The 25389-nt window shown below is 43.3% G+C and overlaps 1 protein-coding gene across 1 annotated transcript; it reads left to right on the top strand.

Moving 5' to 3' along the window:
- Nucleotides 1–1653: 1653 nt before the first annotated feature.
- On the top strand, nt 1654–16992 carry LOC126101267 (endocuticle structural glycoprotein ABD-4-like). The gene is made up of 3 exons (XM_049911952.1): nt 1654–1803; nt 12333–12460; nt 16791–16992. The coding sequence occupies exons 1-3, from the start codon at nt 1654–1656 to the stop codon at nt 16990–16992; spliced, it is 480 nt and encodes a 159-aa protein (XP_049767909.1).
- Nucleotides 16993–25389: the final 8397 nt, after the last annotated feature.

Raw genomic sequence — 25389 nt, 5'->3', positions numbered from 1 at the left:
TGGATTCGTGATTTCCTGTTAGAAAAGTAGCAGTTCGTAGTAACTGATGGAAAGCCATTGAGTGAAACAGAAGTAGAAACGGAAATACAACTTCAAACAACCAAGATCGCTATTGTACAGCATTTATTGTGAGGATCGTTTTCAGCAGACTACGTTGCCATCATCAGATCTTCTGCAGTACATTTCACTGAATTTTGAACAGATGCATCTCATGCCGTGTCATATGATATAATGGTACATCATGAACATGAGAACAATAGTACATCAGCAGATGAAGTATAAAATAACGGTTACGTAAAACAACGTACATATTGCACAAATTGTACAAGCTCATGTTCGTACATTAGCAGAATGGAGACAGAGATATGACACTGCATAATATGCATTTCAGCAAGGTTCAATGAAATGTACTGCAACGTATGAAACTTCCTGGCAGATTAAAACTGTGTGCCGGACAGAAACTCGAACTCCCGAGTTCGAGTCTCGTTCCGGCACACAGTTTTAATCTGCCAGGAAGTTTCATTTCAGCGCACACTCTGCTGCAGAGTGAAAATCTCATTCTGGATACTGAAACGTAGTTTGCTGAAACCGGTCATCGCAATAAATGCTGCACAACAGCGATCTTGGCTGTTTGAAGTCGTATTTCTGTTTCTATAGTAATCTCGATCGCTCTCTAACGTCAAGCGTACATAGAACAGAAGTAATATCTTGCTTTCCCTAAGGAAGTGTTATAGTCCATTTGCTGTTCTGGATCTAAATAAACGGTTTGGGAGACTGTCTGAGGAAGCCTCTCAGATTATCTGCAGTTTATGCTGACATTTAACGCCTTGTAAATTTATCATTTGATGAAAACCAATAGTAAAACAACTTAGAAAAGATATCTGCATAGTGCGAAAAGCGACAATTGATTCTAAATAATGAAAATCGTGGAGTCATTAACATCAGTACTAAATGGAATCCGCTAAATTTCGGTTGGACGATAAAATCACACAAATCAAAAGGCCGTAAATTCAGCTATATACTTAGGGATTACAGCTACGAATAGCTTAAACTGGAGCGATCATATAGATAATGTCGTGGGAAAAGCAAACCAAAGACTATGATTTATTGGCAGAACACTTAGAAAGTGCAACAGTATTACTAAAGAGACTGCCTACACTACACTTGTCGGTCCATCTCTGTAGTACTGCTGTGCGGTGTGAAATCCACACTGGATAGGAGTGACGGGGGACATCGAAAAAGTTCCTACAAGGGCAGCTCGTTTTGTATTATGGCGAAAATGGGGTAGAAAGTGCCAAGGAGGGGAGGCAATCACTAAAACAAAGGCGTTTATAGTTGCGGAATAGTTACCTCCTTAAATTTCAGTCACCAGTTTTCTCCTCAGAGTATGAAAATATTTGGTTGATACACAGCAACTTAGGGAGAAATGATTATAATAATAATAAAATTTGAGAAATCAGAGCTTCTCCCCACGTGGTGTTCGAGAACGGTAGAGAAATGGCTAGAAGGTGGTTCGATGAACCCTGTGCCAAGCACTTAATTGCGAACTGCAGAGTAATCACGTAGATGCAGACGTAATTCGAAAGAGCAGTTTTTTCTGTCGTTCCGAGTGACTTCCTGGCAACCTCGTGCAGGAGGAAGCTACGTCGGGAGATGCTGGCCGGCGGAGGTGTGGAGGGCGTGTTTTCGATAACAAGTGTTTCGACACGGCGGCTGCGGCCCAGCGGTCGACTTTCCCCTCCAGCTAACCAGCAGGGCCGCAACCCCTCGCTGCGGCGACCTCGCTCGCAAGAGTATAAAAAGGCGCCCCACCGTGACGGCATTCATACTTCCAGTCGCACTCTGCCACCATGAAGTCCGTAAGTACACGCAAGCTGCTTTCTAAGTTACCTTCCAGCATTCGTTGAAGACTGTTCGAGGGCACGTTTTCCACCGACACATGGACAAAATTCAGTGTACATGTTTCCATTTGAACTGTAAAAAGTGAAGTACTTTATGGTGGGTTATTGCAGTGAAGTGGAGTCATTAGATGGTACTTGCGCGGAAGGGCGAAACGGCATTTTGGCAGATGACCTAGTCGTCTTCGGCAGATGATGCGAGCGACGTACTAAGAAGATATGTTCCCTGATCTGTGTCCAGTCAGTGAACACATGTAAAAGATTTGCAGGTGACAAAGTGCTTTAGACGACGAAACAATTGGCAGCTTAGGATTACGAAACTACCATTATCAGCGTTTCTCACTTAATTGTTGGAATCGACCAGATCATCACCCATTTCAGTCGTGCTTCACTCGCATCTTAAAGTCTGAATATCCAATGCACCTGACGCCTGCAAACACTGGGTCAGATATTCCAATATTTGACATCGCCAGAAATTTTCTCCTCTGATGCTCGCTCAGTTCCTTTGTAAGCTAAATTTTAATGTCTTATCACAAGATCCCACCATTCCGATTCTTGTTCTAAGGAAAGTCTCTCATAGGCTGTATTTTAGTTTTCTTCTTGGATTCTATTCATTTAATATGAATTCGTTTAAGCGACTATTTAATGTCTTTTTGTAGAAATATAGTTCAAACGCTTCCAGTTTCTATAAACAGATGTCTGTCGTCTCTCAGTTAAACGAACGACTATACTACTTTAAACCGAACAGCTTTCTTTACATATTTTAGCACGAACATATGTGGCCGTACACGGATAATGAAGAACAGTCTCAGTTGTTCGATTCCCATTTCTCGTTTGGAATCACAAGCAAATGCTTCACACTCATAAATCCATAATCTGTTGTGTACGTATTTAGCCCAGTGGAATTGTGTTGGCAGAAGAAAATGAAATGGCAAGAATGACATTTTATTACTGCCTATGCACAATGCATGAACATGTTAGGTTTTCCATGCTTTCAGCGTGTGCCATTTGTTCTACTATATCATATTAACCATGAATCTTTCAGCCAAATACCTCAGACTTTAAAGCCAAATACCTGTTTAGCAATTTAAAAAGCTGTTCTTCTCATTTTGTCTCAATTGTAATATTTTTAAAGGAATTTGCAATTCACTCTCTGAAAGAGTTACGGCAGTTTTAAAATGTCGGTACCTCGAGAAGGTCACAGTTACAGGAGGATATTTATACAAAAATACTTGTACTTTATGTGGTGAACTCGGATACCAAACAATAAGCGCGTGTATCAAAATCCAGGACATTTCGGAAGATGGGGGCGCAACATTTAATACCAAGAAATTTAGTTTTATGTATGTAATTGAGGTTATTGCTGTCACATATATCTGCTGCTGTTAACAATAGAGTTTAACTCTGAATAAATAGGGGCCGTCATAGGCAATCTGAACTCTCAGCTCAAATGTGTTGACTGTGCAAATTGACTAAGGTTATTGTACGGTTACTCTGTGCGCAAATCCTCTAGCAAAGTACAGTTGTAATATTGTTCGTACAATTTGTTAAAACGTTTGTGTAAATGCGAGAGATTTTTATGGTTTCAATCGTGACAGATTTGAATAAATAAATAAATGTTGGAATGGGGAAGCTCAGAAAGAATGATTACGTGAATAACAAGGGAGGGAGGGCACGTAAAGAAGACACCTCTTTCACCTCATTCCGCTGACAAAAATGATCCTGGGAAAAATTTGGGCTTCAAAAGTTAACGTTGATGACGTAAATAAATGAAAGAATATGGGGAGTTGAGAGGGTTGAAACGAAGCGATGACATGGATAGAAGCATATATAAACATAAAAACCAAGCTACTTTGTTTGGAATTACACTACCAGTTATGTTTAGGGTATTATCAGTTTCCAACACGCTGCATATTTCAGTAAAAGTGCGTTAATGCATCACCTATTTGGCAATTTCGATTTTGATACTTTTGAGTTGGATGTGTATGTGTATACAACGTGCATCAACGACCACTTCGCGATCTTTTCGAGAGTCTGTTAATGGTAGGACCAAAGTCAGGCAGCTGGTTATTTAAACAACAAACAAATTTCTTCACTTGGCACGAGAGAGCTATACATACAGCGCTCTGTTTCCAGTTCTAATCTCTTGTGTGACGTTTACCTATATACGTAGTAAGGTAATGATTATATCGTTGCTCATATGCACGATTTTGTGCTCAGTGCGTAATGATTATGTGGCATGCTTTTATACAGCAACGTAGACTACAGTTAATGGGATCTTCTGCGTATAGTAGACAAAACTGTTCGTGTACGTTGCAAAAATGAAAACGTCCTGATAAAACTTTGAAAGCCGAAATTGTAGCGTTTTCCTAAATCGTTTTTTGGACGTATACAGTTTTGAAATAAAACCTAGTACTTCAGTCTACTAAAAGATAAAATCATATCTGTCAACCATTAATAACAGAGAGAAGATGGAAGATATATTCAAAGAATGAAGAACATGTGGGCAACTATAGGACGTTGTTGGAAAAAATAGAAAACGTGCCCCAAAAAGGCTCTAGTCATTTAAAATGAGGTCAAATAGACACTCGTAAAGGCACTATTACTCCTCATCCTTGATTTGGTGATCCTATTTCCCAAGAACTTTCGGGTAAGAACTCACCTCGTCTGAAAATGGCGATGAATGCTTGTGTGTGATACATTTGTGATGTACGCAATTTCGATTATATCACTCCTGCCTGTGAGCAGTTATCATGGTTGCATGGTGATAAGCAGAGAGATTATCAGACCCTGTGTTTGCTGTTTGGTTTTCTCAATCGTCGCGGTCCTTTCTATTTATATTCGACTCTTACACTAGTATCTGGACAACACAGCAGAAATACTCATTCTGAACAGAGTAGAATTCTCCCTGTGTCACTACACAGCACTGCTATGATCTATAACAATCAATCATTTTCAGTATCAGGAACCCGACTTTGGAACAATCTTCCTAAAAAATTATAGAAATTATAACCTTTCAAACTTTAAAAGACAGCTAATGGACCATCTTCTATCACAATAACTATCTCTTCTGCAGCTCACTGTCGTCAACCCTCTCTCCCCCACCACTTTTCCTTCTCCACGTTTACAATATCCTCTAATGAAATTCTCTTCTTTCCTAGTAGCCAATATCACTTTTATTTCCATCTTCTCCTCTTTCACTATCCTTTCGAGTTATCATAATACGAAACCAGTCAATATCATTCTTAACGCCTCCGTTACATTATTGTTATTATTGCTAAAAATTACTTTTTATTAACAATGCAAATTATTAATTTTAAATCTTTTGTGTAATAACTAATCAATATTATTCCTAAGTTCGTCGGAACCGCGCTCCTGCTACGGTCTCAGGTCCGAATCCTGCTCGGGCATGGATGTTTGTGATGTCCTTAGGTTAGTTAGGTTTAAGTAGTTCTAAGTCTAGGGGACTGATGATCTCAGATGATAAGTCCCACAGTGCTTAGAGCCATTACGATTTTTACCCTCCACGCTTCCTTCCAGTATTAAATTGGCGATCCCTTGATGCCTCAGAATGTGTCCTGCAACAGTTCCCTTCTTCTACTCAGTTTGTACTACAAATTTCTCTTCTCCCCATTTCTATTCAGTACCTCCTCATTAGTTATGTAATCTACCCATCTAATCTTCAGCATTCTTCTGTAGCACCACTTCTCAAAAGTTTCTATCTCTTCTTGTCTAAACTGTTTATCGTCCATATTTCACTTCCATACATGGCTGCACTCCATACAAATGCTTTAGGAAAGGCCTTCCTGATACTTAAATCTACACTAGATGCTAACAAATTTTTCTTCAGGAACGCTTTTCTTACCATTGCGAGTATGCATTTTACATCCTCTCTACTTTGGCCATCATCAGTTATTTTCCTGCCCAAAGGCAATACTCATCTACTACTTTGAGTGCCTCGTTTACTAATCTAATTACCTCAGCATCACCTGATATAATTTGACTACATTCCATTACTCTCGTTTTGCTTTTCTTGAAGTTAGTGTTAGTATAATTAATATGATTACTATTGTCAATGAATATTTTTGTACATAATCCAAATGAATATTATTGTCATTGTTATGTGATATTCTGTTTATATGTGTTGTTCCCGGTCAGACGTAAGAGAGGGCCTTTAGGCCCTAATACTATCGGGCTATATAAGCAATAAATTCGTAAATAACAGAAGAAGCATAAACAATCGCAAAAAAATAAAGAGGCGTTGTTGATACGGGGACACCAAAGCGTTGTAAGGCAACCTTACTAAAAATCATTTCTTACCTTTTATTACAATGCCCACTTTCCACGCGGTGCATGAGAGTACTGTGTCTGTAGCACGTAGGGGACTGTGGTGGGTGCATGGTGAAGAGAGAAGGGAGGCGCCATATGATTTGCTTGATTCGAATAGAGCTAAAGGGCTAGCAGGGCTGACGAACGGACCATCGTCAAGAGTGTCAGATGCTATCACTACATGAGACACTGCGGGGTGATTTGGAATTAAATGCAAGGCACTGGCGCAAAGGCTGGTGAGTAGGAACCTTACGTCATTACCTTGTGCCCCTTATCGGCCAAGTACTGGCGGAGCAAATTGCTTCCACCACCATCATTCGAATGGGCTGTCTTCGACTGAAGCGCCACCGCACACTTTAGTGACTTCTGCTATGGTGGCGGCTAATGAACCTCAAATATAAATTATCTCAACAAGAGGAGCTGTTTTGGAAGTTGAGATACATCTGCCACCCTTATACACTGTCCAGTCAAACTGATGTGTCCATCTGAATAGCCAACTTTTGCAGTGCGAGCCAGTGACAGACGTGGAGGAACAGAGTCAATGAGGTTCTTGAAGGTACCGACAGGGATATGGAGGCATGTCGACTCGAGGGGTATGGCCAGGTGCGCTGGAGTTCTAGCTTGAGGATTCTTGGCGCGAACAGTCCGATCGACATGGTCCCACAGATTGTCGCCTGTGTTTAATTCCAGGAAGCCTGGTAGCCAGAAGAATATTGTTAATTCATCCTGGTGCTCCTCGAAACACGTACGTACACTGCAAGCTGTGTGACACTTCGCATTCTCCTGCTGGTACATGCCATCGAGCCAAGGAAAGAGAAACTACATGTGGGGTGAACATGCGCTCCAAGCACAGTTGGACAAATGTCTAGATCCACTGTGCCTTCAGAATGTCGGGATCACCCAGGCAATGCCATGAAGACAGTTCACCTGGACCCTTCTGACGATTCTTGCAAGGCCGCGAACGCTAACGTCCATCTGGTAGATGGATCGTAAAACGTGATCCGTCTGAAAAGGTCACCTGTCGCTATACATAGCACTTTCAGTTGCGGTATTTGCTTGTAAATTGCAGTCTTCGTCGCCGATGCACAGCAGCCAGCATCGGTGTATGGCGAAGGCGCCTGCTTCGGAGGTGCATACACAGCAGTGTTCTCTGAACGGCCGTGAAGAGACACTGTTGGTAGCACCTTGGTTCATTTGGGCGGTCATTTGGTCAACAGTTGCTCATCTGTTCGTCAGTACACGTCTCCGCAGCCGTCGTTTACGTGTGCGCCGTGGTGCACCACAAGTGCCACGGCGCCGATTTTGCATAGCGTACTTTTTGACGCTATAAGCTTATTTGTCCGTCGCTGACATGGAAGATAGCAAACCTTCTTTCCTTCCCGTCTGGGCAAGCTGTGCAGTGACTAGGGTACATGTAAAGCTTACTAGGACATGTTAAATGCTAGCTACAATGAAGTCGACAATTCGATTGTAATACTGGCATTTAATTTTGATACTTCCCATAATTGACAAAAATTACAAAAATGTGAATTTTTTGACCACCCACACACTGCTGAGAATGGCACATCGACTAATCTGCAATTGCGCTCCCCAATTACCGGCAGCTACGTTGATGAAAACTCGGCGCCTCGCAAGGAAAACTACAAGATCAAGAATATTATACAGGGTGTTACAAAAAGGTACGGCCAAACTTGCAGGAAACATTCCTCACATACAAAGAAAGAAAATATGTTGTGTGTCCGGAAACGCTTACTTTCCATGTTAGAGTTCATTTTATTAGTTCTCTTCAAATCACATTAATCATGAAATGGAAACACACTGCATCAGAACGTACCAGCGTGACTTCACTTTGTTACAGAAAATGTTCAAAATGTCCTCCGTTAGCGAGGATACATGCATCCACCCTCCGTCGCATGGAATCCCTGATGCGCTGATGCAGCCCTGGAGAACGGCGTATTGTATCATAGCCGTCCACAATACGAGCACGAAGAGTCTCTACATTTGGTACCGGGGTTGCGTGGTTGCCATGGAATTGGTCCGCCTCTACCAATGCATCGGTCACCGAATCTGTTGTTGAGAAGCGTACGAACACTTCGACTGAAATGTGCAGGAGCTCCATCGTGCATGAACCACATGTTGTGTCGTACTTGTAAAGGCACATGTTCTAGCAGCACAGGTAGAGTATCCCGTATGAAATCATGATAACGTGCTCCATTGAGCGTAGGTGGAAGAACATGGGGCCCAATCAAGACATCACCAACAATGCCAGCCCAAACGTTCACAGAAAATCTGTGTTGATGACGTGATTGCACAATTGCGTGCGGATTCTCGTCAGCCCACACATGTTGATTGTGAAAATTTACAATTTGATCACGTTGGAATCAAGCCTCATCCGTAAAGAGAACATTTGCACTGAAATGAGGATTGACACTTTGTTGGATGAACAATTCGCAGAAGTGTACCCGTGGAGGCCAATCAGCTGCTGATTTATTAGCATGCACACGCTGTACATGGTACGGAAACAATTGGTTCTCCCGTAGCACTCTCCATACATTGATGTGGTCAACGTTACTTTGTACAGCAGCAACTTCTCTGACGCTGACATTAGGGTTATCGTCAACTGCACGAAGAATTGCCTCGTCCATTGCAGGTGTCCTCGTCGTTCTAGGTCTTCCCCAGTCGCGAGTCATAGGCTGGAATGTTCCGTGCTCCCTAAGACGCCGATCAGTTGCTTCGAACGTCTTCCTGTCGGGACACCTTCGTTCTGGAAATCTGTCTCGATACAAACGTACCGCGCCACGGCTATTGCCCGGTGGTAACTGTTGATGCTACGTACTGATGTGCTTGATGCTAGTACTGTAGAGCAATGAGTCGCATATCAACACAAGCACCCGAAGTCAACATTACCTTCCTTCAATTGGGCCAACTGGCGGTGAATCGAGGAAGTACAGTACATACTGACGAAACTAAAATGAGCTCTAACATGGAAATTAAGCGTTTCCGGACACATGTCGACATAACATCTTTTCTTTATTTGTGTGTGAGGAATGTTTCCTGAAAGTTTGGCCGTACCTTTTTGTAACACCCTGTATAAGTTTTTGGAAGTGGTTAAGCTTGGTGAAAATCTCGCTTCTCAGCACAGAAAGAGCTCTAAGCGCAGAACTCTGCATGGAACACGCGTTAGTGGAATGCTGCGATACAGACCGTATATCTCTGTTGGAACACGATGGCCAAGACGCCAATTCCGCACCGCTCGAAGACTGAAGGCGAAGTCCTCTCTTTCCACAAAATTTCCCCGTCTTCGACGGTTACGAAAAAGCGGCGGAAGAATACTCTAACATCGCCGAAATCCCTCCAACGCCATTTCTGAGATTCTACCCAATGATCGAATAGGTCATATCGCCCTTAGGCAAACGAAATTCCCGTCTTCGCCGCGTGTTGCCCAGCACAGGTGGCTCCGGATGCCGGCCTACCCCCAAAAGCGCCGTATTGACCCGAGTTTCCGGTGACCGCTACCTGCCGCCCACGGCGGCCCGGCGAGCTACGGCCAGCTGCACACTTCGTATCCCACAACTCTCAACTTCCGACACTTTTCACCAACGCTTTAAGTTGGTGACTTAATTATGCAGACATGCAAGAAACACTGCTCGAGAGTGCCTCATATTCATTATAATTCAATATAGTCATGATCTGATGCCCTTGCCAGTCCCTTTATTATTAATACTAATGCTGGTAGGTTAACGTGTAAGTGCCCAAATCCTGGCACCTTACTCCGTGCACGGTATACTGCAACCATGGCGGCACGCAAACAGTTTAGAGTCTCAGCCGTTTTGGAGTTGCTTCCACTCTTGGACCGAAAGCCAATGACCACGCTCTTTTGGGCGTCAGGTAAATAACTCCGTTTCTGTATAACGACAACGACTACAGACTTTCTCGCGTTCTCCCGACACGTTTTATATACCCTCCACAGCTAGGGCTGCCACCGGCCATCTGTGATTGGGTATTGGCACTCACGTCGAACGTATGCGGTGGTCACATTAATGTGACTGGACTGTGTATAAATAACACAGAACTAACATTTTACGTCTATTATTATTGTACGGCTCGACACTTTGATGCCATATTTAAACATTTTTGTACAATAACAAAACTGAAAGAAAGCTTCACAGATAAATCAGAGACTCACAGTCTATGAACGTGCAGCCATGTACAAAATTTTGCGATTCTTGTCTGCTCAAGCATCCACGGCTGCCACCAAATATAAAGCTTTAAAAAAGAAAATACTAAATACAAGTGTGACCGTTAATTTTAATAAACAATGTGAAATAAGGGGTTTAGTCCCTACCTACATGAAAGCTTATATTAAATTCGCTGTTTGTAATCAATAGATCTCCTTAACGAAGAAGCTTATTACCTGTACTTAGAACTGACAAATATTTTTCATATTCATTACAATTTTAATATTGACGATTTCTGGACGATAATTAATGAACATTTAGAAACTTGTAAACTAGGCATAATACAGAAGCATGAAAAGAAACTCAGCAAGCTTTTCTGTCTGTTTCATAGCGAAAAGTGTCCTCAGAGTACATTTAAAAAAAGCAGCCACACTTTTTACAAAATAATTCTGAACAAAACTAACATTATTTTTACACAAAATAAAACCGTCCTGCTGGAGAATGGGCTAAAGTATAATGTCTCGCCCAACTAGTCAGATAGAAATGTGATTGAAAAAGTGCTTGTAGATCTTAAAGTTGGTCTCGATAATAAAAAAATAGATAATGCTTGTAAAACTCGTATTGCTTATGACGTAGCTAACATTTTCATGAAAAATTGCAACTTTGCTTTTTCTACTAATAACAATTTGAAAAAAAACTTCATAATTTACATTCTATGCATTCCCCTTTAGAAAATTCTGGTGTCTACAAAATTGTTTGCGATACATGCTCCTCTTACAATATAGGACAAACAGGACGTGCCTTCACTACCAGATATAAAGAACACTTGCTAAGAGAAAATGGCACCAACCCTCAAAATTCGTCTTTTGCCGACCATCTTCTAATTACAGGTCATTTACCTAAAGCCATCTGTGATTGCAACATTTTGCACACCGAAAACAAAGGGCGTAGACTAGATATTCTAGAAGAATTAGAGATTTTCAAACATTTTGCTCGAAATGACAGCCTCATCCTTAACGAACAGCTACAGCTACGAAACAAAATTTTTTCAACGGTATAAGGCCGTTACTCGATATGTGACTTCGGGGCTCATTGTGCAAGTTGCCGAAATGTTCTTTTCCTTCCAAGGTAGCCCTATGTTTTTCAATTATCAAAAGTTTCTTGGCTGCATTTCACGTCAATATTGCTTTCTACAAGCTGTGATTCACTCCTACCTACATGTTCATAATGATGTTTTATCTTACTGTTATAAGCTTTGATGTAGACAAAATGTTATGTTGTATGCTACTATCAAACAACCATTGCTTTCCATTATGTACCAAATATTGTTCATTTATAATCATTTATGCCTATATTTCAATGTGAAGTAGCCTAATTGCATCTACGGCTACTAGATGGCGCGCTCGTTGCAGTGCAATGTTTTCCTGGCCGCATTTGTTAACGCGGGCACCTCAGTCCGTTTTACAACCTGCACCACGCAAGTAACGAGCAGCCCTTAGTGGCTCGCCATCACAGTTTTCTTTATCTTAAATATCTTCGTGACTAATGCCCTTTTGGCATATTTATTATTTTATAAACGACGTATAAGCACTGGCAGTCTTTTACGATGACTCCGTACTTATACCCTATCATACGTTTTTAGTCATAATTCTGTGACAGTGTTATAGAATATAGACCATTCTTTGATTTAAATTCTGGCTGTGTTGAAACCAGGTTAATTTATTAAAAATAGTGACCGAGGGCTGTTTTTCTGATGTTGGACGTATCACAACAATCGAAATCGAAACGTTCGCAATTTGTAGCGTATCTCCCTGAACACAGTAGACCTACTTCATCGTCAGTATGCGTTGTCTCTTATCGTGAATGCAGCCACCCTGTGTGTGATCTGCTGTGGCACTGTTGTGAGGACGGCGGCCGTGTGTTGCAGGTCGCAGCGCTGATCCTGTTCGCCGTCGTCGCTTCTGCTCTGCCCAGGCCGGACGAGCTCAGGCCTGGAGTCGTTCCAGTGCTGGAGAGGGCCGAGGTGCGCGACGCGACTGGCCAGTTCTCTCTCAGGTAAGCGACAGCCGTACAAGCGGCGGTGGCGATGAAAGGATACAGTGTTCGTCGTGGGTAAAATTAAGAGCAGGTGATACGGACTGCCTACTGCCCAAAATATTTTAAAATAACACTTAATTCTCTTGTGAAAAATACATTTTGACGCGGACGAAGAAAAGAAGTTTCGTTCTAAAATGCGTAGGGGTTTTCCACTTTTAATGTAGTGTAATTCTCTATGGGGGGAAAACAGTGTGATACCGTTTCTGTTCATGTCGTGGACAACATATTTCCGACTGTCGCAGATCAGATCAACCCACCATATCTTAATCACATTTACATTCATACTGCATTTTAAAATTCATGGCTTATAGTACTCCAATAAATATACTAAAAAATACATTCCACGAAGGAATTATCCGAATAGGTACAAGTGATCTATGTCCATAGACAGACAAACGATTATAATTTTAGAAAAACTGGATCATTTATTCAAAAGAAAGAGTTTCACAAATTGGCGAAACAGGAACGCGTCGGCCCTCTTCTGGCTCTTACGCAAGCAGTCATTCTGTTTGGCATTGCTTGATAGAGTTGCTGGATGTCCTTGTGAGGGAGGCATGCCAAATTCTCAGTTCGGGACAGATCCGGCCACCTCAATGGGCAATCTTCATGAAAGAGTGTTTTGGGACTATTTTGTCTGCACCTCTGGTTGTGATCGTAAATCCCCCGATTTCGGATGAAGGTGTTTAGAACTCCTGTACAATTCCTTGGAGAGTTTTTTTGAACACCTCCAAAAGGTTATTTCTTTCTCCATGTCGAGGGAATGCTGTTCTCCGAAACTGAATATTCGGTTAATGAAAGACCCGTCCAAGAGGTTCTCGCAGCGGAATTCATTCTACATGTATACGATGCGTGTGTATCGTGCACCGTTGCTGATGATTCGTAGTAACGTGTTCCATATGACCTGCAGGCGGCACAGGTGTAATGGAGCGGCACAGAGTCTGACTAAAGTTGTGAGTTCCTCTTCTATTCTGTTGAGTGCAGTGGAGACGAGTGTCTATGTGCCTCGGCACAGACTTCAGTCGATGTTACATTGTTCTCGTCGTCCCTTCACAAGTTATGCAAACTGCTTACATGTTCTTCACCGAAGCTCTATATTTATCCAAAAGAGATTCGCAAGAGTAGCAGGGTCTTTTTTCCAAAGATTCCTGATTAAATTCCATTCATATCTGTCCCCCTTCCGGGTACGACGGGTTGATAACTTATTAACACATGTGGGACTATCCGTAGATTAGGAAGGGAGGCGTGTTAGAATAGTCAGTGCAATTGTGTAATGCAACTGTGCGAAGGTGGCATAGTGACTACGACACCTCCCCAGGGAGGAGGAGATCTGGGTTCGAATCCCAGCCTTGGTACAAATTTTCATTCGGCACTTCATTTTGATGCATGTTGGCACAGTGCAGTGTGGGTCCCGTTTGTAGTTCGACAAATATCGAAACGGTACTCCATTTCTTACCACATGTTCATATGCATGACAGGTGCTATGGCCTTAATACTGTGTAAGTTCCATTGTCTCAACTCAACCAAATCTCGAATCTTTGTTCTGTAGACAATATTATTGATAAACGCTGTCCACTGAAACCCAGCGGAATCAGATCGGGAGACCGAGGGGACCAGGCAATGGGAAACACCTTTCGATCCAACACTCAAGAACGGCCATGATAGCAAGATAGAGCAGTATCCTGCTGGAAAATGTTGTTGGGAGGCATCTGCGGAACTGCATATATCGCCAGTATGTCGCGATAAGTGTGCCCTATCGCTGCAGACTCCATAAGTAAATGGACGAATCACACCATGTTTGTGTAATTCCAACCACACATTAACTTTTGGTGTGTCCCTTTTGTACACAGTAATTTCTTCTGGACTCTCCCTTCCCCATGTTCGACAGTTTTGTCGGCTAACTTTGTCACAGACGTGGAAAGTAGATTCATTACTGAACAGCACTGCATTGAGGAGTCCGTTGTTTTCTCCATACGAAGCAACATTTCAACAGCAAAATCACGTCGTGTGCGATGGTCCTCAGGCTAACTGTGATGGGAAAATTGGAGCTTGTAAGCACGCAGCCGGAGACGTTTGTGCACAACGGCGTGCACAGTCTACCGGAGAACTGCTAGTTCGCTACTCGCTTGTCTAGTGGATTTACGTGGCCTTCAAGCCAATTCTTCGCACACACTCTCCACCGTCTCTTCATTCAGATACGTTTTAAGATGTTTTCCGGCATTTCAAATGAAACTTCCCCTTTCTCGAAGAGTTCTGTCCCACTGATAAATGGATTTACGTATGGGAGGAGCCAAGTTCAGTTCTCTTTTAGCGAGTCGCTGAACATTTTTGAACTCTGCTAACCGTAGCACACACTGCGCCTTTCCTCGTGGCGCCTACATGCCGACTGTCAAAAATACGTCTGCCTGCTGCACATTAAACACTTGTGCTCCGGAGCCATAAGACTCATGAAATGCGAAGATTACATCTTAGAGGTTGTCTCTGTCGATTGAGTATTTACCTCACAGCATAAAATGTCGAATTCTTTCGTTGTAAGCAATTGGTTGCGTATACTTCTAGTCCCAACACCCTCTACTACACTAATGGCCATTAAAATTGCTACACCACGAAGATGACGTGCTACAGACGCAAAATTTAACCGACAGCAAGAAGATGCTGTGATATGCAAGTGATTAGCTTTTCAGATAATTCACACAAAGTTGGCGCCCGTGACGACACCTACAACGTGCTGATATGAGGAAAGTTTCCAACCGATTTCTCATACACAAACAGCAGTTGACCGGCGTTGCCTGGTTAAACGTTGTTGTGATGCCTCGTGTAAGGAGGAGAAATGCGTACCATCACGTTTCCGACTTTGATAAAGGTCGGATTGTAGCCTATCGCGATTCCAGTTTATTGTATCACAACATTGCTGCTCACGTTGGTCGAGATCCAATGACCGTTAGCAGTATATGGAATCGGTCGGTTCAGGAGGGTAATAAGGAAGGCCGTGCTGGATCCCAACGGCCTCGTATCACTAGCAGTCAAGATGACAGGCATCTTATCCGCATGGCTGTAACGGATCGTGCAGCCACGTCTCGATCCCTCAGTCAACAGATGGGGACGTTTGCAAGACAACAACCATCTGCACGAACAGTTCGACGACGTTTGCAGCAGCATGGAGTATGAGCTCGAAGCCCATGGCTTCAGTTACCATTGACGCTGCATCACAGACAGGAGCGCCTGCGACGGTGTACTCAACGTCGAACCTGGGTGCACGAATGGCAAAACGTCATTATTTCGGATGAATCCAGGTTCTGTTTACAGCATCATGATGGTCCCATATTTGTTTGCTGGCATCGCGGTGAACGCACATTGGAAGCGTGTATTTCTCATCGCCATACAGGCGTATCACCCGGCTTGATGGGTCCGCCGCTCGTGGTCTCGCGGTAGCGTTCTCGCTTCCCGAGCACGGGGTCCCGGGTTCGATTCCCGGCGGGGTCAGGGATTTTCACCTGCCTCGAGATGACTGGGTGTTTGTGTTGTCCTCATCATTTCATCATCATCCAGGACAGTGGCGAAATTGGACTGAGCAAAGATTGGGTAATTATACGGGCGCTGATAACCACGCAGTTGAGCGCCCCACAAACCAAACATCATCATCACCCGGCTTGATGGTATAGGGTGCCATTGGTTACACGTCTCGGTCACCTCTTGTTCACATTGACGGCACTTTGAACAGTGGACATAACATTTCAGATGTGTTACGACCTGTGGCTCTACCCTTCATTCGATCCCTGCGAAACCCTACATTTCTTCAGGATAATGCACGACCGCATTCTGGATACAGAAAATGTTTGACTGCTGCCCTGGCCAGCACATTCTCCAGTTCTCTCACCAACTGAAAACGTCTGGGCAATGGTGGCCGAGCAACTGGCTCGTCACAATGCGCCAGTCACTACTCTTGATGAACTGTTGTATCGTGTTGAAGCTGCATGGGCAGCTGTACCTGTACACGCCATCCAAGCTCTGTTTGACTCAATGCCCCGGCGTATCAAGGCCGTTATTACGGCCAGAGGTGGTTGTTCTGGGTACTGATTTCTCAGGATGTATGCACCCAAATTGCTTGAAAATGTAATCACATGTCAATTCTAGTATAATATGTTTGTCCAATGAATACCCGTTTATCATCTGCATTTCTTCTTGGTGTAGCAATTTTAATGGCCAGTAGTGTACTTTACTTCTTAGTGCCACACCGGTGTCGCGCATGTGTGCTCTGTGTAGTGAGCGTGTACGTCTGTTCTCTCCGCAGCTACCTGTCCGGTGACGGCACCCACGTGTCGGAGCAGGGCGCCTTGAAGCCCACCCCAGACGGCAAGGACTTCGTGCTGGTCAAGCAGGGCGAGTACCAGTTCACGTCGCCAGAGGGTAGGACCATCATGGTCAAGTACACCGCCGACGAGCACGGCTTCCACCCCATCAGTGACGCCATCCCTGTTGCACCCACCGCCTAGGGTACGCAGACTACCGCCACACTTCACCGTCCGAATGAACGAGTGCGCCCATTTCCTCCGTGTGTGTATTTGTGTGTGTTTTGTTTGTTTTCCAATAAATAGCTTAAGGCTGTGAATGTAACGGTATTTGTTGTACTGTGATTGCAACCCAACTCCTTACTCCTGTGTCTGTCAGATCACTACAGAACATCTAGTAGAAGTAGCAGTAGTAGCTCTATTCATCCGTAGATCTCTTTTCACAAGGATATAGGACATGTGAAAGTATTTACAAGTTTAGACCAATTGAAAACAAGCTAATTCGCATAGACAGACATTTACAGATTTCTATTAGAGACAATCATTACAAAAAATGGCTCTGAGCACTATGGGAGTTAACTGCTGAGGTCACCAGTCCCCTAGAACTTAGAACTACTTTAACCTAACTAACCTAAGGACATCACACACATCCATGCCCGAGGCAGGATTCGAACCTGTGACCGTAGTGGTCGCGTGGCACCAGGCTGTAGCGCCTAGAACCGCTCGGCCACTCCGGCCGGCGGCACAATCATTACATTTACTCCTGGTATGCAATAATTTTTTCCAAATAACTTATTAAATAATGTAATGCCACACTGCTCACTCATATCTATCAGTCACTGCACGCACTATACACACATTGTTTCATAACACTTCAGTCACTACACACACAACCACATACACACTAGTGATCTCTGGGCCATTTTCTGTACCGCAACTTTCCATTTGCTTTCCTGAAAAAAATGAGTCAGCATCCCTCTATAATGAGTGAGATGTTGAGCTCATAAAGAGGAAGAGGTGTTAGTATTGCGCTATGCATAGCTTGCGGGTAAGTTTTTCTAGAAAAGGAAAAAAAAGAAGGAAAAAAACGTATTGTGAAGGTGTTATGTGAAATATTGGATGTTTTGTAATCATTATTATCGTTTCTGAAAGTATTTGTATGGAGTGTAGCCATGTATGGAAGTGAAACATGGACGATAAAGAAGAGAACAGAAGCTTTCGAAATGTGGTGCTACAGAAGAATGCTGAAGATTAGATGGGTAGATCACATAACTAATGGAGAAGTATTGAATAGAATTGGAGAGAAGAGAAATTTGTGGCACAACTTGACTAGAAGAAGGGATCAGTTGGTAGAGCATATTCTGAGGCATCAAGGGATCACCAATTTAGTATTGGAGCGCAGCGTGGAGGGTAAAAATCGTAGAGGGAGACCAAGAGATGAAAACAGTAAATAGATTCAGAACGATGTAGGTTGCAGTAGGTACTGGGAGATGAAGAAGCTTGCACAGGGTAGAGTAGCATGGAGAGCTGCAGCAAACCAGTCTCTGGACTGAAGACCACAACAACAAGATTTTTTTACCAAATTCCTACTCTGTTTTATCTAAGTAATCATTCAATGTATAAAATGCATAGCAAAACAGGTACCTTTTAGCTGCCTTTTCAAATAAGTGTATTTTTGCAGTTACTTTAACCTCTTTTGGTAATTTATTGTACGAGGGCAGTTCAATAAGTAATTCAACACATTTTTTTTCTCGGCCAATTTTCGTTGAAAAAACCGGAAATTTCTTGTGGAATATTTTCAAACATTCCCGCTTCGTCTCGTATAGTTTCATTGACTTCCGACAGGTGGCAGCGCTTTACGGAGCTGTTAAAATGGCGTCTGTAACGGATGTGCGTTGCAAACAACGGGCAGTGATCGAGTTTCTTTTGGCGGAAAACCAGGGCATCTCAGATATTCATAGGCGCTTGCAGAATGTCTACGGTGATCTGGCAGTGGACAAAAGCACGGTGAGTCGTTGGGCAAAGCGTGTGTCATCATCGCCGCAAGGTCAAGCAAGACTGTCTGATCTCCCGCGTGCGGGCCGGCCGTGCACAGCTGGTACCGTGCAGGCATACAGGCCCTCATTTCAAGGTGGCGTAAGGCCGTAGCATTGAATGGAGATTACGTTGAAAAATAGTGTTGTGTAGCTAAAAGATTGGGGAATAACCTGGTGTATTTCAATGCTGAATAAAACAACCCCTGTTTCAGAAAAAAAATGTGTTGCATTACTTATTGAACTGCCCTCGTATATGAAATGATCGTATGGCATTGTTGGCCGGGAGGCCCCATGCGGGGAAGTTCGGCCGCCGTATTGCAAGTCATTTTTAGTTGACGCCACCTCGCCGACTTGGGGTCAATGATGACGAAATGATGATGAAGAACACACAACACCCAGTCATCACGAGTTTTATTCCTTGGTAGAAAATGCTGTTTTTTTTGGGTGAATGTAAGTTGAATCCAGCTCTTGTTCCATAGTCATGGACAGAGCTGTTTGTGCAGTAATTACCAATGTTATTTTTGATGTATACAACTGACTGGTAAATGTATTCACACGGAGCAGTTAAAATCCCCAGTGTTTTGAACACATCTTTACAGTGAGCCCGACTACTGTTTTTGGTTATTATTCTTATGGGTCTTTTCTGGAGTTTGAAAACTGTGTTCATGTTTTGTGTGTTTGTTCCCCAAAAAAGAATGCCATAGCTAAGAACTGAGTGGACATATGAATAGTATGTAACTAAAAGACATTGCATGTTGCACACTGATGATAGGATTCTAATGCCAGAACATGCTGATGACTTTCTGTTTGCAAGTACCTTTGTGTGTTCACACCACTTCAACTGAGAATCAGTATTCATTCCTAAAAATTTTGCATTTGTTACACAGGCTATAGAGGTCCCATGTACATTTAATTAAACGTTGTCATACAGCGCAATTCTAAATGAAAAGAGCTATTATAATAGTTACCATTATTCAGTGCATAGCATTATGTCGATGTAAATTACAGAAACTATAATAGGGAATTCAAAAGTTTGGTCGTTGAGGAAGCACAGTAAACGGGGAGCATATGTACGTAGCATAAAAATTATGTAGTCAACTTTTCTTCATCGAGTTAAGTGTTTCAACAAATATTTACCTGGACATGTCACAGCTTGATACGGATTCCGCACATTGTACAGATGACGTCTTTCTCCAAGATGGAGTACGCCCATACTGGGGTATCGGCGTTCGCACATATTACAATCAACATCTTGAACGGTTGTGCTGAACACGACGACACAGTGATCTGCTCTTGATCACATAGATCTCAGGAACTCACAGCCACGGTTTTCTTTTAATGGGGTATGTGAAAGATCATGTGTCTGTCCATCTTTTGCCGAAACGTTTTTAGTATTAAAAATGAATGTTTCTAATGCGCTCACAGCGGTGAATTTACGTCTCCTCCGCAGTGTATGACATCAAATTATCCCTTAGATGTTGTCCTGAACAGTAGGAGTCATACACAGAGAGAGGATCTGGTCCACAAGATACTTTCTTAATGGGCATGGCAGAGGGTGCTTCTTTCGCGCCATTTTGCCACAGGTCTGCACTGCAGACTTCGTTGGAGGTTTCACCACAATACTTCCGTTCTTAAACCTTTGCACTATCTACTCTGCACATGTTTTCCGAGAATTGTGCCTCGCAATAACACTCGACAATGGGCGGGCGCTGTTTCATTGTGAGCACCACTTCGTTTTGCATTCGACTTGACAGTCAACACTTTTGCTCCACTCACTCACTCAAAGATAATGGCGCAGCCAAGTTCTCGGGACAGAGCACGCCGGAGATGTGTACACGCACACATGTGACATCAACTGATTCGTGCATCGGAATCACAGTTAACATCATTTTCTGTGATTTGCAGTCCTTCTGTAGTTTAATAAGGGCCAGTCCTGTGGCAGACTCATAAATATTTGGCCAGCCAGTTTTACGCTGTCCAGTCTCATTAGCGCGACCACCATTCATGTTGGATGTCAATGTGCGATAACCACTCACACACTGCAGATGGCAGCACTATCAGTGGACAGCATATGAAGCGTGTCGAGAGGACGCGGAGAACAGTGCAGTTACTGTCGTAATGCGAAAGCGGAGAGGTTTATCCGACGCCCTAAAGGGAATGATCATTGGCTTTCGGGCCATGGGCTGAAGCATTTCCGAAACGGAGAAGTTTGTAAACCGTTCGTGTGCCGCTGTGGTTACAGCACACCGTGCATGCTGAAATGGTGCTATCCAAACCTTGTGCCAAGGCAATTGTGGTGCACCGTGGGCCATAGATGACGAGGGTGAATGACGGCACAGGAGATGTGTACAGGCGAAAAGACGTGCAACTGTTGAGCAGCTCTCCGCCCTGATGAAACAAGAGGCTTCTGACAGAGTCTCCTCAACGACGGATCAGCGAACGTTGCTGCTTATGGGCCTCCGTAGCAGTCGCCTGGTTCTCGCCGACTCCTGCGGTTCGCCGGCGATGAACTCTAAAATTTGCATGCTATTACTTCAGCTGGAGGTCTACTGAGTAGCAACGGGTGGTCTTTTCAGATGATTTACATTTTATGCTCCAACCTTGCAGCAATTGTGAGAAGGGACCAGACAGCTGGAGGAAGCATTATGGTCCCGAGAATGTATTCGTGACATTCCCTACGTGATCTCGTTACTCTGGAAAACACATTTGATCACAAAAGTATGCTTGTATTCTTGGGGACAGAGTACATCACTGTGCGCAGTTTGTTTTTCTTCAGCACGGCCGGCCGCTGTGACCGAACGGCTCTAGGCGCTTCAATCCGGAACCGCGCTGCTGCTACGGTCCTAGGTTCGAATCCTGCCTCGGGCGTGGATGTGTGTGATGTCCTTAAGTTATTTAGGTTTAAGTAGTTCTAAGTCTGGGGGACTGATGACCTCAGATGTTAAGTCCCATAGTGCTTAGAACCATTTGAACCATCTTCAGCACTGTGGCAAATACCAGCAGGACAACGTGTCACAGAGCTCGCAGCGTACGTGAGTGGTTTGGGGAACAGTCGAATGAATTTACCATATTCCCATCGCCACCAAACTTCCCCGATTTCAACCCAATCGGGAATCTATGGTAGCGCCTCGATCGGACTGTTTGTGCCATTGATCCTCAACTGAGAAACCTGTCGTGGTCACTTCACTGGAGTCAGCATGCCTCTACATCCCTGTTGGTACCTTCCAGAATCTCACTGCAACGCGTTCTCATCTTCTAACAGAGGTAAGCGCTGCAAACTGTGGTTACTCAGGCTTCTGATAGACGGTTACAGCGTATTTGGCACATCCTGTATACAACACATGCCATACGTGAAAAAAATCAGCCTTTCTTTACATTCCCTCTAGTTTTTGTCAATGTTTCGCTACGCATTGCACAGTTATAGCTTTTTGTAATAGCTATAATCATTTTGAATTACCTGAATTCTGAAATTTATTTATTTTTTCATGAAGTCCATTTTACTATGAGAGCCATATGCGCTTTTTATCAGTTGTCTAATTTATTCCACCATAATTGTCAGTTTATTCATGATGCAGATTTATCATTCAATTTATTTTAATGTTAAATTCATTTACAATCGATTTTAAAACCATACAGTTTCGTCATTTAGTATCAACAGCAAATATAGCTGACACATATTCACGCTCATTACACTCATAAAATCTGTGTTTTGTGTGTGTGTGTGTGTGTGTGTGTGTGTGTGTGTGTGTGTATGAGTCAGTGTGTGTGTTGACAGCGCTTACGGGCGCTCTATGGCAAGTTTATCATCACCCATACGGAAATCACTGGGAACGAATGTGGCTAAAACGGCTAAAAATTTCGGAAACAATGACGAGTAAATCTACAAATTAAACTCATTCTCTCCAAACATCGGTACAGTCGCCCTGACCAGCATCTGAAGATAACGTGAAATCCCTGAAATCGGCCAAAACTGTAATGAAAACACAAATAAAACAAGAAAAGCGCTAAAATAACTATAGAGGGAAATGTGGCTGGTTAACCACTTACCAAAATCATGAATGAGCCAACCACCCTGGCAACACACTTAAAACTCTATGAATTTAGGGAGAAATGCACAGAGCCTGAAAATTCATACAACTTTCGTTTGACTCTCACGTAAATTAAGGGGCAAATCCGTCGGCAAATGAGCCGCTTCCCTCTGGTCCGAAAATAAAACACAGTCTAGCAAAATGTGGCGCACTGCCGTCTGGACGCCACGAGCACCACACATTAGAGGGCCCTCTCTCCAGTACAAGACGCTATGCGTCAGAGGGCTGCGACCTATGTGAAGACGAGTGAGAAAGGCCTTATCCTATATGAGTGGCTGGAAGGAGGTACGACAAGCCCGCGTAGTGAGTGGACTTTATCGAATGCAATTTACTGTCTGTCACTTGCAGCCATTCCTCTTCACATCTACAGATGACTCTGTACGTCAACAGCGAGGCACAGCATGAGAGGGATGAGGGATGACACAATGAAGTATCTGAGGTTCACGACATGCCTCCACGGCTCCTACATCTGACCTTTCGTTCCCCACAATACCCACGTGCCCCGTTACCCAGCAACGCCTTCCCAACCATCGTAGTTGGAACAGGATGTCCTGGATATTCTAGACTACATTATCCGCTGGTTGCAAACGTTGTAGAGAGCGGAGGGCACTAAGGAGTCTGAACAGACGAGGGACACATTTCGTCTGCTCCAGATCGCGTATAATTCCGCATTAAAGATAGTAAACACGGAAGGCAATCGGATCTTGAGGTCACTATCAGGGAAAACAACACAGCAACCAAAGGAGTCTACAGTAATGTATTAAAAACAGGTGCAGTATTGCAGCCTCTCCTGTACTGCACTACGCCTAAAATGGCTCTGAGCCTCTGCTGTAACCATGATCTCAGGCAGTTAAAACTGTGGATTTGAGATTGTACCAGTACACACTTTGTGTGGATCCCAAATGGTCCAGCTGCTCGTACATGGTTGGAGAAATGGGGTTACGCAGACGAGTGAGAAACAGTATGGTACGCAGGTGAATTCGGAGCAGGCCTGGAGCAACACGAGGAGTCGCCCTCGGATGGTGAGTGGTGGTTCCCCAGCCTCAGCACAGAGACAGCGTATGGGGCAGGTTCTGTGAGCACCCGTGGCCAGCCTGATCCCCTCATGATGGATGTACTCAATCATTTTCTGATACAAAAGCCTCGCCAGTCCATATGCTATGCACTCATAGTCCAACAGCGATCGCAGCAGAGCCTTATAAAACTGGAGCAGACGTCCCTGTCCGCTCCCAAGACCTGTACCTAGCGCACTTTAAGATGTTCACTGCCTTCTCGGTCCTGGATTTTAGGTCTCTCAGATGTAGTAAACCATGACAGTTTGGAGTCGAAATCGGGGACCAGGAACCTCCTTAATATGTAGAATGGTCCAAGTCAAGTAAATTAAAAATACGACGAAATGAAGAGTGTATCAAAAAGATTCATCAGAATTCGCATGATTATATCTTCCACATGAATGAAAATAGAATCTTTGGATGAATTTTAACTTCCGCATCGAAAAATTTACCATTGCGCCAATTTTAAGTTGCCGGAAGGTGTCACCCTGGAGTCACTATCATGTTTCTCGCCCGTTCATTGCCCACTGTGTGTCGAGTCGAGGTGGCACAGCAGCGAAGGACACTATATTCTCCATTTCAGCAGATGCAATTCAACTGTGTGGCATGAATTTCGCCGAGCACTGCAAGTCATACAGCTCAAAGCATTCGAAGATATGACCAGCAATTTCGATATACTGGTTATTAATGTAAGGAAAACTCCCCCGTGTGCTTGATCAAGACACAGAGTTTTGCACGTAGTCCACAGAAGACCACTCGTCATTCTTGAAGGGAATTAGCCATTCGTCATATATCCGTTTGGAGTCTCTTATGGCGTCGTTGCGGGTATTAAATATATGATTAAAGTCCTGCGGATTGAATCTGTTTGAAACATCCAGAAAATTTAGAAATGAACAAGCAAATAACAAATCACATACAGTCGATCATGGTGGTTTCAACGACGCAAGCTGTGCTTTTGTATCGCTTACCCCCAGTTTTTAAAAGTTTGTAGTTCCTTACACTTTACTCTCTTTTCTCTTGTGATTGTTATAGATGTCAGTGTCTTTACTGAAAGGTTATGATCTAACGGTTTCTGCGTATTAAGCTTTGCACATGGTTCTACAAATGGTAGCATTCTGTGTAACTGATAGAAAGGTGTGTGCATCTTCCCTTTGTTCTGACGGCATTTGTATTTCATTTGTTCATTACTGTTTGTACTTCGCATTATTAGATCTATGATGAAGTGGATTGTATAAAAACGTACCTGATGGTGAGATTAATCATTTGAAATTGTTTTTATATGAACTGAACATGAAAATTGTGTGGTACAGGTGAGTGGAAAAACTGACATTGTTATTTCAACATATTCTGAAAGACTAATAGGGACTGTGTTCGTGAATCCAAGAAGAGTTATCGATGAGCATTGGTTGTTGTCTCCTGAGACTG

This window comes from Schistocerca cancellata, chromosome 9 (genome assembly GCF_023864275.1).
Source record: "Schistocerca cancellata isolate TAMUIC-IGC-003103 chromosome 9, iqSchCanc2.1, whole genome shotgun sequence".
In the NCBI taxonomy this organism is placed as follows: domain Eukaryota; kingdom Metazoa; phylum Arthropoda; class Insecta; order Orthoptera; family Acrididae; genus Schistocerca; species Schistocerca cancellata.
Note: the sequence above shows the minus strand (reverse complement) of the source record. Positions and strands in the feature narration are given on the sequence as shown.